At 47.8% G+C, this 12,201-nt stretch overlaps 1 protein-coding gene across 5 annotated transcripts in view; it reads right to left on the bottom strand.

Moving 5' to 3' along the window:
• The window catches only part of als2b (alsin Rho guanine nucleotide exchange factor ALS2 b), a 48,265-nt gene that overhangs the window by 34,973 nt on the left and 1,091 nt on the right, over nt 1–12,201 (bottom strand). For 3 of the 5 annotated variants that reach the window (XM_031304799.2, XM_035998414.1, XM_031304800.2), the window contains 8 exons: nt 11,446–11,591; nt 8,447–9,396; nt 6,260–6,629; nt 3,349–3,523; nt 2,623–2,719; nt 1,753–1,830; nt 1,420–1,650; nt 161–332 (listed from right to left, as the gene is read on the bottom strand). In XM_031304799.2, the coding sequence (XP_031160659.1) occupies nt 161–332; nt 1,420–1,650; nt 1,753–1,830; nt 2,623–2,719; nt 3,349–3,523; nt 6,260–6,629; nt 8,447–9,396; nt 11,446–11,591 (2,219 nt within the window). The remainder of the gene's footprint in view (nt 1–160; nt 333–1,419; nt 1,651–1,752; nt 1,831–2,622; nt 2,720–3,348; nt 3,524–6,259; nt 6,630–8,446; nt 9,397–11,445; nt 11,592–12,201) is intronic. The other 2 variants (XM_031304801.2, XM_031304802.2) reach the window with 1 other exon arrangement.

The following is a 12,201-nucleotide window of genomic DNA, read 5'->3' as shown; positions in this document are numbered from 1 at the left end:
ACAAACAATGGCTGCTCTGCAGCAACGGTCAGGCCGAGTGTTATGATGAGGAATTGGTAAAAAGCAGTGGATGGAGGACAAGAATTGCAAATACACGAGGGGTTCTGTCAGCAGTAGTGCCACACACTGCTCATTCGGACTCTGAGAAGTTAAAACTTACCCAGCTCCAGCAGGGGGCGTATTATCTGTGTCTTGATGGTACACAGCTTGCAGTAGAACTTCCTCTCGGCTGAGGCCAGCTCGTGGAGGCTGGCGATGAAGCCCATCACGTTCCTGTCCGAGAGCGCCACGCACCGCTGGCCGCCCGCAACCACGTTGCTCACATAACCGAGCTGGAAGACAACAGGAGACAACGTGATTCAAAGAAACACACACACAGGGCCCTATTTTAACGATTTGAGCGCACGGCGTGAAGCGCCTGGCGCAGGTGCGTTTAGGGCGTGTCCAAATCCACTTTTGCTAGGTTGACGGCGGAAAAAAAAGGGTCCGTGCGCCGGGCGCATGGTTCTAAAGGGTTGTACTTAGTGTCTTCATTAATCAGAGGTGTGTTTTGGGGCATAACATGCAATCAACCAATCAGAGATCATCTCCCATTCCCTTTAAAAGCCAGGTGTGTTTGGACCTTGGCGCATTGCTATTATGATGGAGGATTTGCACTGTAATATTTTTATTTGTAATCTTTTGCATGTGTGTGTGCTGCTGTGCGTCCCTGTGTGTGTAACAAGCATAGTGTGCACGTGCTGTGCCCGAGCCTAGTAGCATTTTACTAATGTGCTGTTAAAATAACAATGAAATGCTGCGCTATTGGCGATATATGGCGCGATCACTTCCCGCTGCCTCAAGATAGCAATACGCCCAGAATGCACCTGAACACACCACCCTGTAAGACCAGCACGCCCAGAATGCACCTGAACACACCTCCCTGTAAGACCAGCACGCCCAGAATGCACCTGAACACACCACCCTGTAAGACCAGCACGCCCAGAATGCACCTGAACACACCACCCTGTAAGACCAGCACGCCCAGAATGCACCTGAACACACCTCCCTGTAAGACCAGCACGCCCAGAATGCACCTGAACACACCTCCCTGTAAGACCAGCACGCCCATGGGCCACAGATGGGCGCAGACGCATTTGCTATTTAAACGACGCGGGCGCTGGACGGGAAACTGACAACTGCGTCGGTCTTAAACTAGCCAAGACACTTGCGTCGGGTGCAAGATAGGGCCCATAATATCAATGACCATGCTTAATGTGTGATGTTGAATTGACATAATACCTGCCAGCAATGTTATACTTTGACAATACTGTTTTGTGTAGATTTTTTTTGTATATGTTGAAACAACAAATAAAATGATCACTTGGAGAAAGAGTAAGAAAATGCAACAACAACAAAAAAAAAGGACTTTGTGCTTACATCCATGCAGAAGGGCAGCAGTACAGGCTGCTGGGTGTAGCCCCCTACTCGCTCCTCCTCTTCCGTCCCTTCTTCCTGTTCACCCGGCCCCTTGGCGTGGCTCTCATCCACCCCCTCTTTCACCTGCTGTCCGCTGTAGTAAATGATCGGAAGGAAGCAGTCTCCGTCTGCCAGCAGGAGAGTGTGTCTATCTCCAGCACTTATGTCCCAGACCCGGATCCCCTCTGACAGCTGGGAGTGGATGCAGAGGAACATGACCCTTGAAGGCTTTCTGTATGTGTGTGTGTGTGTGTGTGTGTGTGTGTGTGTGTGTGTAGGAAGTGGTTTCCTCACCTTTGCGAGGCGGGGGACAGTGCTGGGTGACTCCGTGTGTCCAAGCTGACCAGAGCTGTTACTTCCCCATGAAAACACCTGGAAGATTTGGCCAAATATACACATGGATAGAAAAGAACAGATTGACAACAACTGTTTTTTTTTCTGCAGGGGTCTTGTCTAATGTAAAAGGGTAAATTCGTTGTTTTTTTAGCCCTACTTTCCAATGTTTTTGTGTCTAAGTGACTGATGGGAACAACAATCTTTGACATTGGTCCAGTATTAAGCGAGATCGCTGCAGTCGGCAGCGGCGAAAACAAGCTACAATGTAAGTTAATGGGGCAATTGCGCATCTTCAATTTACATCCACAAAAGTGCTCGTTTTGCTGCTGACAGGCTCAGATTAATATTCTAAGTGTCTGACAACATTATGGAAAGGATTTCTATGGAGGTCGACCTCTCTTAAAGTGTAAGATCCTTTTTTTAAACATAATAACATCCGCGAAATTGCGTTCGCTAAACCAACCAGACTCCATGTAAATTCAGTCATTTTAGCATCGTAAAACACACTTCATTCAAAGTCGCCAGAAACCAAATACAACTATGAAAAAAGACGTTTTGGGTCGTCATTCCACTTTTCAAACCATCGCAACTCTAGTTTGGTTGAAACAAACACATGGTTTACCGATTTACATGTGACAATATGTTGGCTCTATACACGCTAAAAGTATTGATTATTTAAATGGAGTCTGGTGAGTTTAGTGATAGCGATCTCGGAGCTGTTTCTGCATAAACAAAGAGGATTTTACTCTTTAAACTCTGTAGGGATCCTTTCCATAATGTTGTCAGACACTTAGAATAACAACCTGAGCAGAGAAGCCGCTGACTCACCTGAGACTGAGCAGTCAGAGCGAGGGAATGATGAGCACCGGCTGCCACCCGCACCACCTCCTTATTGTTCAGACTCTTGATGCACAGCGGCTGTAATCTGCAAACAGACACATTACAGTACTGTCAGAAACGTGTGTATACAGTATGTGGCACCCTTAGAACAAACTGCCAGGATCACGTCCATCTTCATTTTGCAACGTTTAATAGAAGAAATAACCGCGGTTCAATACAAGCATGTTTGTGTCTCTTTGTACGTACACACAATGCTTCTCACTTCTCTTAAAGATATTGTGCTTCCCTCCTAAAGGGCAAGTACAACATTTTTCCTCCTACACAATCCGTAGACATTAAAACAATATAGTGTTTACGGCAGCATTTCCTCTATGTTGATTTTGTAGTGGCAGCCCGCCATGGCAAAATTTCTGCCGTCATGAAATTTACGAGAACAACAAAACAGTTTTCAGTGCGCTATATATAACTGCATTTAATTATAGAAGAACAGCATATCGATATTATCATTGCATTGAATTGCTTTTATTTTTAGTTTGGCTGTGTTAAAAATGACAAAGATGATATGAAATGCGATCTGAATGTAAGACGCTATTTTTCGGGAAATTACGTATTTAAAAAGTGTAACTTGTGTTGAGACCTGAGACGGTTAAGTCAAATGTATGTGTACTCTTTCCACCTCTGTGTGTGACGCGGTAACAAGAGACTGTCTCCAACCTGGCCAGACCATCTCCATGTCCCAGCTGTCCGTGCTCGCCGTGACCCCAGCTCCACACCTCCGTCTGCAGGCTGGGAAACACCTCCTGGGTCCCGGGGACCACCCCTCCCAATGGGGTGAGGGCGACCGCACGCATCCTCGGACGACCGGCTTTCCTCAGCAGCCGCGGGGACACTGTGGGTGCACGGACAAAAAAAACACAAAAAAAACAAGTGTCCTGAACAGTGTTGGGGGGGGTAACGCGTTGCTGTAATCAGATTACATTTGTCCGTAACGCAGCAACGTAACGCGTTACTGTTGATAACTCAGTAATCACAGTACAGTTACTTAGAGCTGGGCGATATGGAGAAAATCAGATATCAGGATTTTTTTTTGGACCAAATACATCGATGTCGATATTGCGACGATACTGTAGGGTTGACTATTGGTGCTTTCACTAAATATTTACACAGTGAGATTTTTCATAAATAATCATCAGTAATGGGGATATAATGACTAAGTGGGTAAATGCAACAAAATTATAAAGGCAACACTTTTGTTTTTGCCCCCATTTTTCATGATCTGAACTGAAAGATCTAAGACTTTTTTCTATGTACACAAAAGGCTTATTTCTCTCCCGAGAAAAGACCGATTCGGGCTTTTGCGGAAAGGGAGGGAGGGGCTGAGAAGTTGTCGATGTTCACATTTTTTAGGCTAAGTCCTGGATCTTCGCAATCCTCCCTACGGCACCTTTAACCATGAATGAATCTCAGGTGCAAAGTCCAGCAGAAGAAATCAATGTGTGGTTAGCAAAACAGAAACAACAGTCAGCCAGGGTCATGTCAAACACATGCTGCCGTACAGCAGACAAACAATGGTTGAGAGGAAGTGCAGGCAGCAGATAGGACAAACACTGATGGAGGATTACACCATTGCAGGATAGGGGTTGAATTTGTTTCTGCTTCTTGAAGACAGACGTGTCTGAAAAATACAGATTGAAAACCACTGATTAAGACTAATTCTGACATTGTGATGGTGAACTCCATAAAAAGCGACAAGGATCATGTGGTGTGAATCAAAATCGTAACATTTTAGTGACTATTTTACTAATAGATTCACCTTTCCCTTGGCTGGAAACTAAAGGACCGGCACAACAGCTAATTTCCGCCCTTCGGTGTGCGTGAAATAAACACAAAACATGCACACACACACACACACACAGACACACACACATCTTTATGGCCCCCAGTAGGGAGCCATCTGGTGCCCTAAAGGACAGAGATAAAGAAAGGAGAGTCAAAGGTTTGAGAAAGAGAAGTGGAACTGGAACTGGATGGTTTTATGAGAGGTCTTTGGGGTGGTTCACTGGTAAGTGCTGACACTAGAAATGAGGGGGCGTGTGTGGGACACTCTAATAGATAACTCACAGCTGCAGACTGATCCTGGTCCAATATCTGAATATAATCCTGAGAGTCTTGCTGGAGTCGGAGGGGGCTCCCGTCCTCTCCATCGTTTGGTGTAAGGTCGAGGAGGCACGGGAGTGACGCGAGGAAATCATGGGAGGAGAGTTCGTCTGTTTGGGGGGTCACACAGAAGCTATCCCATTATGCACCGTTGCACGAAACTCCCTTCGCTCCCTCTTAAATCACACCCAACACCTTCTTTCTGCTACGCAAAATCTGCTTAATCCTCCAGTCCAGTGTTTTCCTTGATCGCTGAAAATCCCTGCCAAGTTGGAGGCTAAATGTCAAATCTGCATTCCTCTGTGTTTTAATCACACAAAGGCGACCATTCAGACAGACTGGCCTCGCTCAAACAGAGTGGCAATCACACGCACAAAGAAGGACACAAACACTGAGCCCTGGGGGTCACAATTTGCTGTTTTCATTGTGGCCGTTGAGTGCCAGAGTCAACTTCATCATTAGGGTTGGGACGGTATACGGTTAGCGAACGCAACCATATACCGTTTAAAAAAAAAAAATCGTACTCTTTAACAGAAAGGTCGACCTCCGCTCTCCGTCAATATGCAGAGAGGACAGATAAGCTTGCGCTTTCAGACGCTTTTGGAACCGAAATTTGGCCCCGAAAGATATCATTTTCCGATACTCATAGGATGGGAGTATTTCTTTCGGTGCCATAAAAGTATCGACGTTCGGTGCCCAGCCCTACTGGTAGATTAAACTGTCGTCATCCGTTTAGCTCGCCTCTGGCCCGCCTGTATCAGATCCACCGATGTGACTGGTGCAGCTCGGCTCCAAGGGCATAGTTAATGAGCAGCATCACTTGATGCCAGAGTGACTCGCTGAGCAAATTCAGGTGGAAACGGGTATGATGTAGTAGTACCGTATAAACAGAAAATATTTAGGTAAATCATTTCATAAAAAATGAATGTGCGTCCCCTTCCTCTTTCTTTGTGTTGGCGTTCTAACCTCCGGTGGATTTCTGAGGACTATGGTTAACTGCTCCTCAGATCTCTGCAGGGTAAATCCAGACAGCTAGCTAGACTATCTGTCCAATCTGAGTTTTCTCTCGCGCGACTAAAACTACTTTTGAACGTACACATGTTCCACCAAAACAAGCTCCTTCCCGAGGCTATTTAGCAGAGGCGCCGTGGCTCCGCCGCCCAAGACGATTGTGATTGGCTTAAAGAAATGCCAATAAACCAGAGCACGTTTTTTCCTCCCATCCAGGAGTGCTGTGTGGACGACTAGCCAGACCTTCCTCCGCAGCGCTGTGGAGGAAGAAGGTCTGGCAATGCGAGACTAAGAGATGACATACACAGACTATAAAGATTCAACAGTGCACAAGGTGCGACACACAGCTGGATGAGAAAGCCTGAAGCAAAGACAAACACAAACGTGTGCGCGCGCGCGCGCACACACACACACACACACACACACACCAACCTGCACGTGCGCAAGAAGTACTTACGCAGCAGGGTATAGGAGGAGGATAAGAGGTGAACAGCGTATCTACCCTGAGAGAGGAGTCCTGGCAGCGAGAGGCGCCGCCGCAGACCCTCGGCCTCCTCCTCGCGGATGTCCCCCGTGCTGGAGCTCTTCTTGGCCTGTGTGGAGTCCTCTTGGCGGACGCGCTCGGCGCCGTTGTCGCCGGCGATGCCCGCGAGCCCCGCGACCGGCCCGTCTGCCCTCGCCGCTCCTGAGGGCAGGTAGAAGCTCATCATCTTTTTGAGGGACAGGGCCTCGTAGGTGGAGGCGACCCGCTCGCCCACGGCGGAGGCGCAGGACGCCACCAGGCTGTTGAGCGTGGCGGTGGAGGTGGTCAGCCTTCCTTCCGACGTCTGGGGGAAGGCAAACAAAGCAGAGTCGCGCGTGAACAGACTTTCGACTGTATTGTCCCCCCCCCCCCCAAGGGGAAATTCTTTGCCGCAAACACCGCGCGTTACGGACACGGCACGCTTACAGAGAAACCAGAAAGGTTCAAACATCACAGAACGACATGCAGAGAAATAAGACAGACAGATAACGCAGACAACGTGGCAGCAGGGTCGGCTATCGTTTGGATTTTTACGATTCCGATGCCGAACCGGTACTTTTAAAACGATTCCGATTCCTAAACCGATTCTTGAAAAACTGAAAAATTACATCAACGAAAGGCTCTTGTATAGATGTGGTAGCCGTAATATGCTTTCACGTCCGTTTTGGTGAGCCCAGAGGGAAAATATGGCATTTTAAAAGTGGCTTACATGTACGGTAGCTATTTTTACGGTCGTTTCGGAGCGACAGAGGGGAAATATTTCAGTGGAACCGAAATTTGCGTTCTAATCCGGTCCGATTCCTACCGGTTGCGTAGGAACCGGTTCCATAGTGGAACTGGGTTTCGGTACCCAACCCTACGTGGCAGTGATTTATCTGGGTCTCTTGTTTAGGGCTGCTAGGGCTGCAGGCGCCAGGCTTTTGCCATAGCGAGCTCTATTGCACCCCAGGGACCCGAGGGCAGAATGGTAAATTGGCGGCTGAGTGGGCGTGTGTTGTCCTGTGCTATTGTGGTTGCGATGCGCGCGACGGCCTTAAAATTCAAATGTGAGCGTAGAGTCTGGGGTGCTACTAGATCAAACGTTCCAGTATATCCAGGACCTATTATTCTGTACGTCGGATATCAATGAATGGCTGGGGTGGGGGAAAACAAATCGGAAATCGGAATGTATCGTGATTTTTTTTTTTTTGCGACGATTTTTTTTTTTTATTTAAAAATTTAAAGTTGTTTTTTTTTGTTGCCTAATTTGTTTTATTTAAATCAAATTCAAAGAGCAACTCTGGAATAATCAGCGCGAATCCTCTTTCTACTATTTTTTGGTAAATGCAATAGTCAAATAATCAGTCGTCCTAAAAAAAAACGGCTGTGAAGTACATCTGGGAATCTACCAAAGGTCTCTCAACACTATCAGCTGCAATCATTCAAAGTATGTCTCCATCTGACAGGGCCAGTTTTGGGCTGGAAATTTTTATTTTTTATTTTTGTTCATGTTGTTATAAAAAATACATCTCCAGGCGCTCCAGGTCCTTCTGGCAGAATCAATAGTGGCCTTCGAAAAATCACATCTTCATGATGTGTGTATTTGGGGCCTTGGGGTTATGAGTGTAATAACCAGGGGTGTTGAAATGTATCACTGCATCGATGCGTTGGGATGTGGACCTGGACGAATCTGCATCGATGCAGTGACAGACCATAGTCGATTATTTGCCTGCTGATGTTGCGTTTTGATGTTTCCGCTCGCTGCTTTTTGCTGTTGTTGCCTTTGGTCTGTTGCCTGCTGTGTTCAGATGCCGCTACATTCAGGGAGGGTCTTTTTTTTAAGAGCAGATACAATAAAAAAAAAAGATGGAGTTCGTAGATATATCTGACGCATCGTGATGCATCGTGATGTCGAATCGATTCATATCGCTGGCGGCATAATCGCAATCGCGTCGTGAGACCCATGAAGGTTCACAATAATAATAATATTAACGGACAACAGAGTGAAGAAAATAAGAAGGAAACTGACAACTGCGTCGGTCTTAAACTAGCAAAGACACTTGCGTCGGGCTTTGCGCTGCGGCCGGGTGCAGGATAGGGCCCCCGATCTTAATCTCATTACTGTGATACAGTCCAACTCACCAGCAGAGTCGCCTTCGCTGTCTGATCCGCCTGCGCGCTCTCCGACAGTCTCTTCAGATAGTCTTTGACGGCCTGCTCATCCGGATAGGGTGAACCCTTGACCCCGGAAACACCTCCGCATCTGGACTGAGCCGAGGGGTCCGAGTCCGAGGCCGGCAGCGCTCCGTCGGACGCCTCGTTCTCTGAGTCCTGAGTGGGCTCGGCGCCTCCCGTGGGCGCCGGGGCGTTTGAGGAGGCTGCGGCGTGGAAGGAGAGGACCGGCTCGGACGGGGAGGTTTTGAGGGCTTGCGTCGACGGAGCGAGCGCTTCCGGCCCGTGCCCGCCCTCGGCCGGCCCCGCGCCGAGCGGGCAGTAGTGGCCGTCAGAGATGATGACGTGGTCCTCTTTGTCTGTCATGGTGAACAGCAGCTGGTTGCACTGTCTGCATTTGTCCACCAGGGGGCGGTGGACGTCCTGCGGGCTCAGGCAGCGCACCAGGGCCAGGCTGTGGGACGCCCCGCACGCCACCTGGAGCACGTGCCTGCCCGCCAAGTGCTCGACCTTCTGGGGCTTCCAGACGGGGAAGGCGTGGACGCCGAGGCCCAGCTGGCCACCGCTGCCCCACGCCCACACCTCCCGCTGGGCCGACAGCGCCAGGGTGTGCTGCTCCCCACAGGCCAGCTCCAGCACCGGAGCCGTCTGCGGGGGGCTGGCGGCAGCGCCAGAGTCCAACAGGGCGACCGGAGTCGGGTTGGGGACGGCGCTGAGGCCCGACAGGCCGCACTGGCCCGAGCCGTTGTCGCCCCACATGTGGACGCCGCCGTCCTCCGTCACCGCGCCGCTGTGGAAGCTCCCGGCCGCGACGGCGACCACGCGCTGGCCGCTGAGCGCGCTCTCCAGGGTGGGCTTGGCCGGCTCGGGCGCTTGACTCTGCTTCCATGGCATCTCCCCAAAACTGTACACTTGTCCGCCTGAATTGGAGGCGACAATGGCACAACAAGCAAAAGGAGAACGTGGCAGTTTGTTTCTAATCAAAATGTTCGTTTTTCCCAGTTAGAGGGAGATTATACAGTAGCAATAAACTTTAACCTAGTCAATGCAGACATGCTTTGATTAAACAATAAACTATTTAGAATATGATTTTAAAAAATAGATATAAGAATTACAAATGCCAGTCCTAGAAGTCCAAAGTATTAATCTGGGTTACAAATGAGATGAAATAAAGAAAAAGAAGCCACTCTTTGCATTCATGCAAGTGTAACCAGCACTGATTAATTTTTATATATATATATATATATATATATATATATATATATATATATATGCTAAATAAATGGCCAAAATAGTTTCCTCCCCACTCAACAGTACCACACTCTTTAAAAGGGTTAAGACACCGACCATGAGAGGCAACATGCCCAGTTCTCTCCCTCGTTTCCTGACATCTCTCTACACCAGTGGTTCTCAAATGGGGGTACGCGTACCCCGAGGGGCACTTTGGAGGACTGCAGGGGAGTACGTGAGCGCTTTTTTTCTAGACATGCACCGATAGACCGGCCGGTGACCGGAATTGGCCGGTTTTCACGTGCTTGGCCATGACCACCGACCGGCAGGTCAGTCTGACATATGGTGATTTCATGCCGGTCAACGCTCCAATTAACTGACAACATAAGTTATACCAGTTACAGTTCTCAAGGACGCAAGCACACACGGACGGCGTCTTTTTCCTTTCTCTCAACTTTTCCTCCGTGTGTGGCGCGTACCCGCTCGCGGTGTGAAGCGTGTGTCGGCGCTATTCTCGCACATGTAGGGAACCTGGTGAATTAACCTGCAACATGTCAGCTGTTTGGGAATTCTTCAGCGTGTGTGCAGAAGATAACAAGTTTGCAATATACAACACCTGCAAGGAGAAAGTAGGGCGTGGAGGGACGACACCAAAAACCTAAATCACATTTCTTTAGTTGGATATTGGATGTGAAAAGAAGGAAATGGTTCTAACGTTGCACTTTAGATGTGTGTTAATTTCTCACACCAGGAGTACTTTATATAGTTCTATTTTATAGTGATCCATTATCTGTTCAAAAATGTTCTATGTTCTGTGCAAAATGTTCTATTAAAGAAAAGATAGAAAATAAATATGTGTGTGAGCTGTAAAGTGGTTAGAAAAAATGAAATCGGAATCGGCTGGCCTAACTCAAAGAAAAATCAGAATCGGCCTAGAAAGTTGTAATCGGTGCATCTCTACTTATTTCTAAGTTTTTGTTGCTGTTTTTGAAGTTTGTCACTTTTTTAAAAGTTTTTAATCGCTTTCTGTCACTATTTTCGACCTGTTCTTGCCTGTTCTTGCCTGTCTTCCTTCCTTCCTTCCTTCCACTGTCTTCTTTCTTTCTCCAAGTTTGTCGAAGTTTTGGTCGCTTTTTTCTAAAAACAATTCTGCCTTTTTCAAGGTTTTTGTCTGCATATGTGCGCCCGCTCTACCAACTGAGCTAACCTGCCACATTTTCTAAGTTTCTGATACTATCATCCACCTATTCTTGCCTTACTTTTTCCAAGTTTTTTACATTTTTTTTTTAAATTTTTGTTGCCTTTTTTCATTAACATTTAAATGTTTTTCAGTCACATGGCTGCTGTTTAGTAAATCTAGCGCTGGTCAGGAGGTACTCGGCTAAAAAACACAATTCAAACCGGGTACATTATTGAAAAAAAGTTTGAGAACCACTGCTCTACAGTCTGTTTGGAATAAAGCAGGCTTTTTCCTGCATAGAAGAATTTTTGGCACCCCCCCAAAAAAAGGTTTTAGCCATCTCCAAAAAGAAAATCCCCGGCAGGAAAATGATAAGAACTGAAAGAAAAAATAGCACTTTAAATCCTCTCTGACTGGGTTTAACAGAAATGTAGCAAACAACAGTAGAAAAAACAGAAGATCAACTTGACCCCCCCCCCCCCCCAAAAAGGCCCATTTCTGACTCTGGAAAAAATCCTGTTAATGACACAAAAATATATCTATATAAAAAAACTGTTACCTTCCACCAGCAGAACACCATGCCGTGTGCCCAGGGCGACCTGGAGGATCGGCCCGGGGAGGAGCAGCCTTTCTGGGGTGACGCTACAGGAGTAGCCCTTCCAGGTGTGGAGCAGGCCTCGCTCTCCACCATCGTCATCCCCAGAGCTGAGAGACGGATCATTCACAAACAGAATGAGCAGGCCTGGAGTATTATACATTTCCTTACAAATTAGGGATGCACGATATATATCGCCAATCACAATCGGCAGACATTGGGCCGATGTGAACATGGGGTTAATTATATCCGTCTTAGCTACCGGTGTGTGTGTGTGTGTGTATGTGTGTCACGGTGGCGCTGATGATTGTGTTTGCCACACGGAGTCTGTAAAGGGTCTTATAGACTAGACGCAGCCCAGCTGGCGCGTACAAATGTGACGTCATGGTCATGACGTCATAAAAGAACTCTTAACCCAGTAGTTTACAAGAGAGACTTGCAGTCACTCTGAGAGTCCTGGCATCCGGTTGTCGGCGAAATCGTTCAAGCCTCCCGTTTCCGCTTTGTCGCGCCGCTGAAAAGAAGAAGGAAAAAAAGAACCTCTGCTGGATATTACGTCATTTTGACGTCACGATGGCGCACGCCACTTTGGATGCGTCTAGTATAATTCTCGCTTAAGGCCGAGTCGCACGAAGGGCTCCCGCACACTGGCTGCGTGGCGTGGTGACCGTGGCGTGAGCGTGGCAGCTGCGCGGCGTGTCCGTTTTTATTTCTGCACAC

This window comes from Sander lucioperca, chromosome 24 (genome assembly GCF_008315115.2).
Source record: "Sander lucioperca isolate FBNREF2018 chromosome 24, SLUC_FBN_1.2, whole genome shotgun sequence".
Classification (NCBI taxonomy): Eukaryota; Metazoa; Chordata; class Actinopteri; order Perciformes; family Percidae; genus Sander; species Sander lucioperca.
The sequence above is the reverse complement of the archived record's forward strand: the minus strand, read 5'-3'. Positions and strand labels throughout refer to the sequence as shown.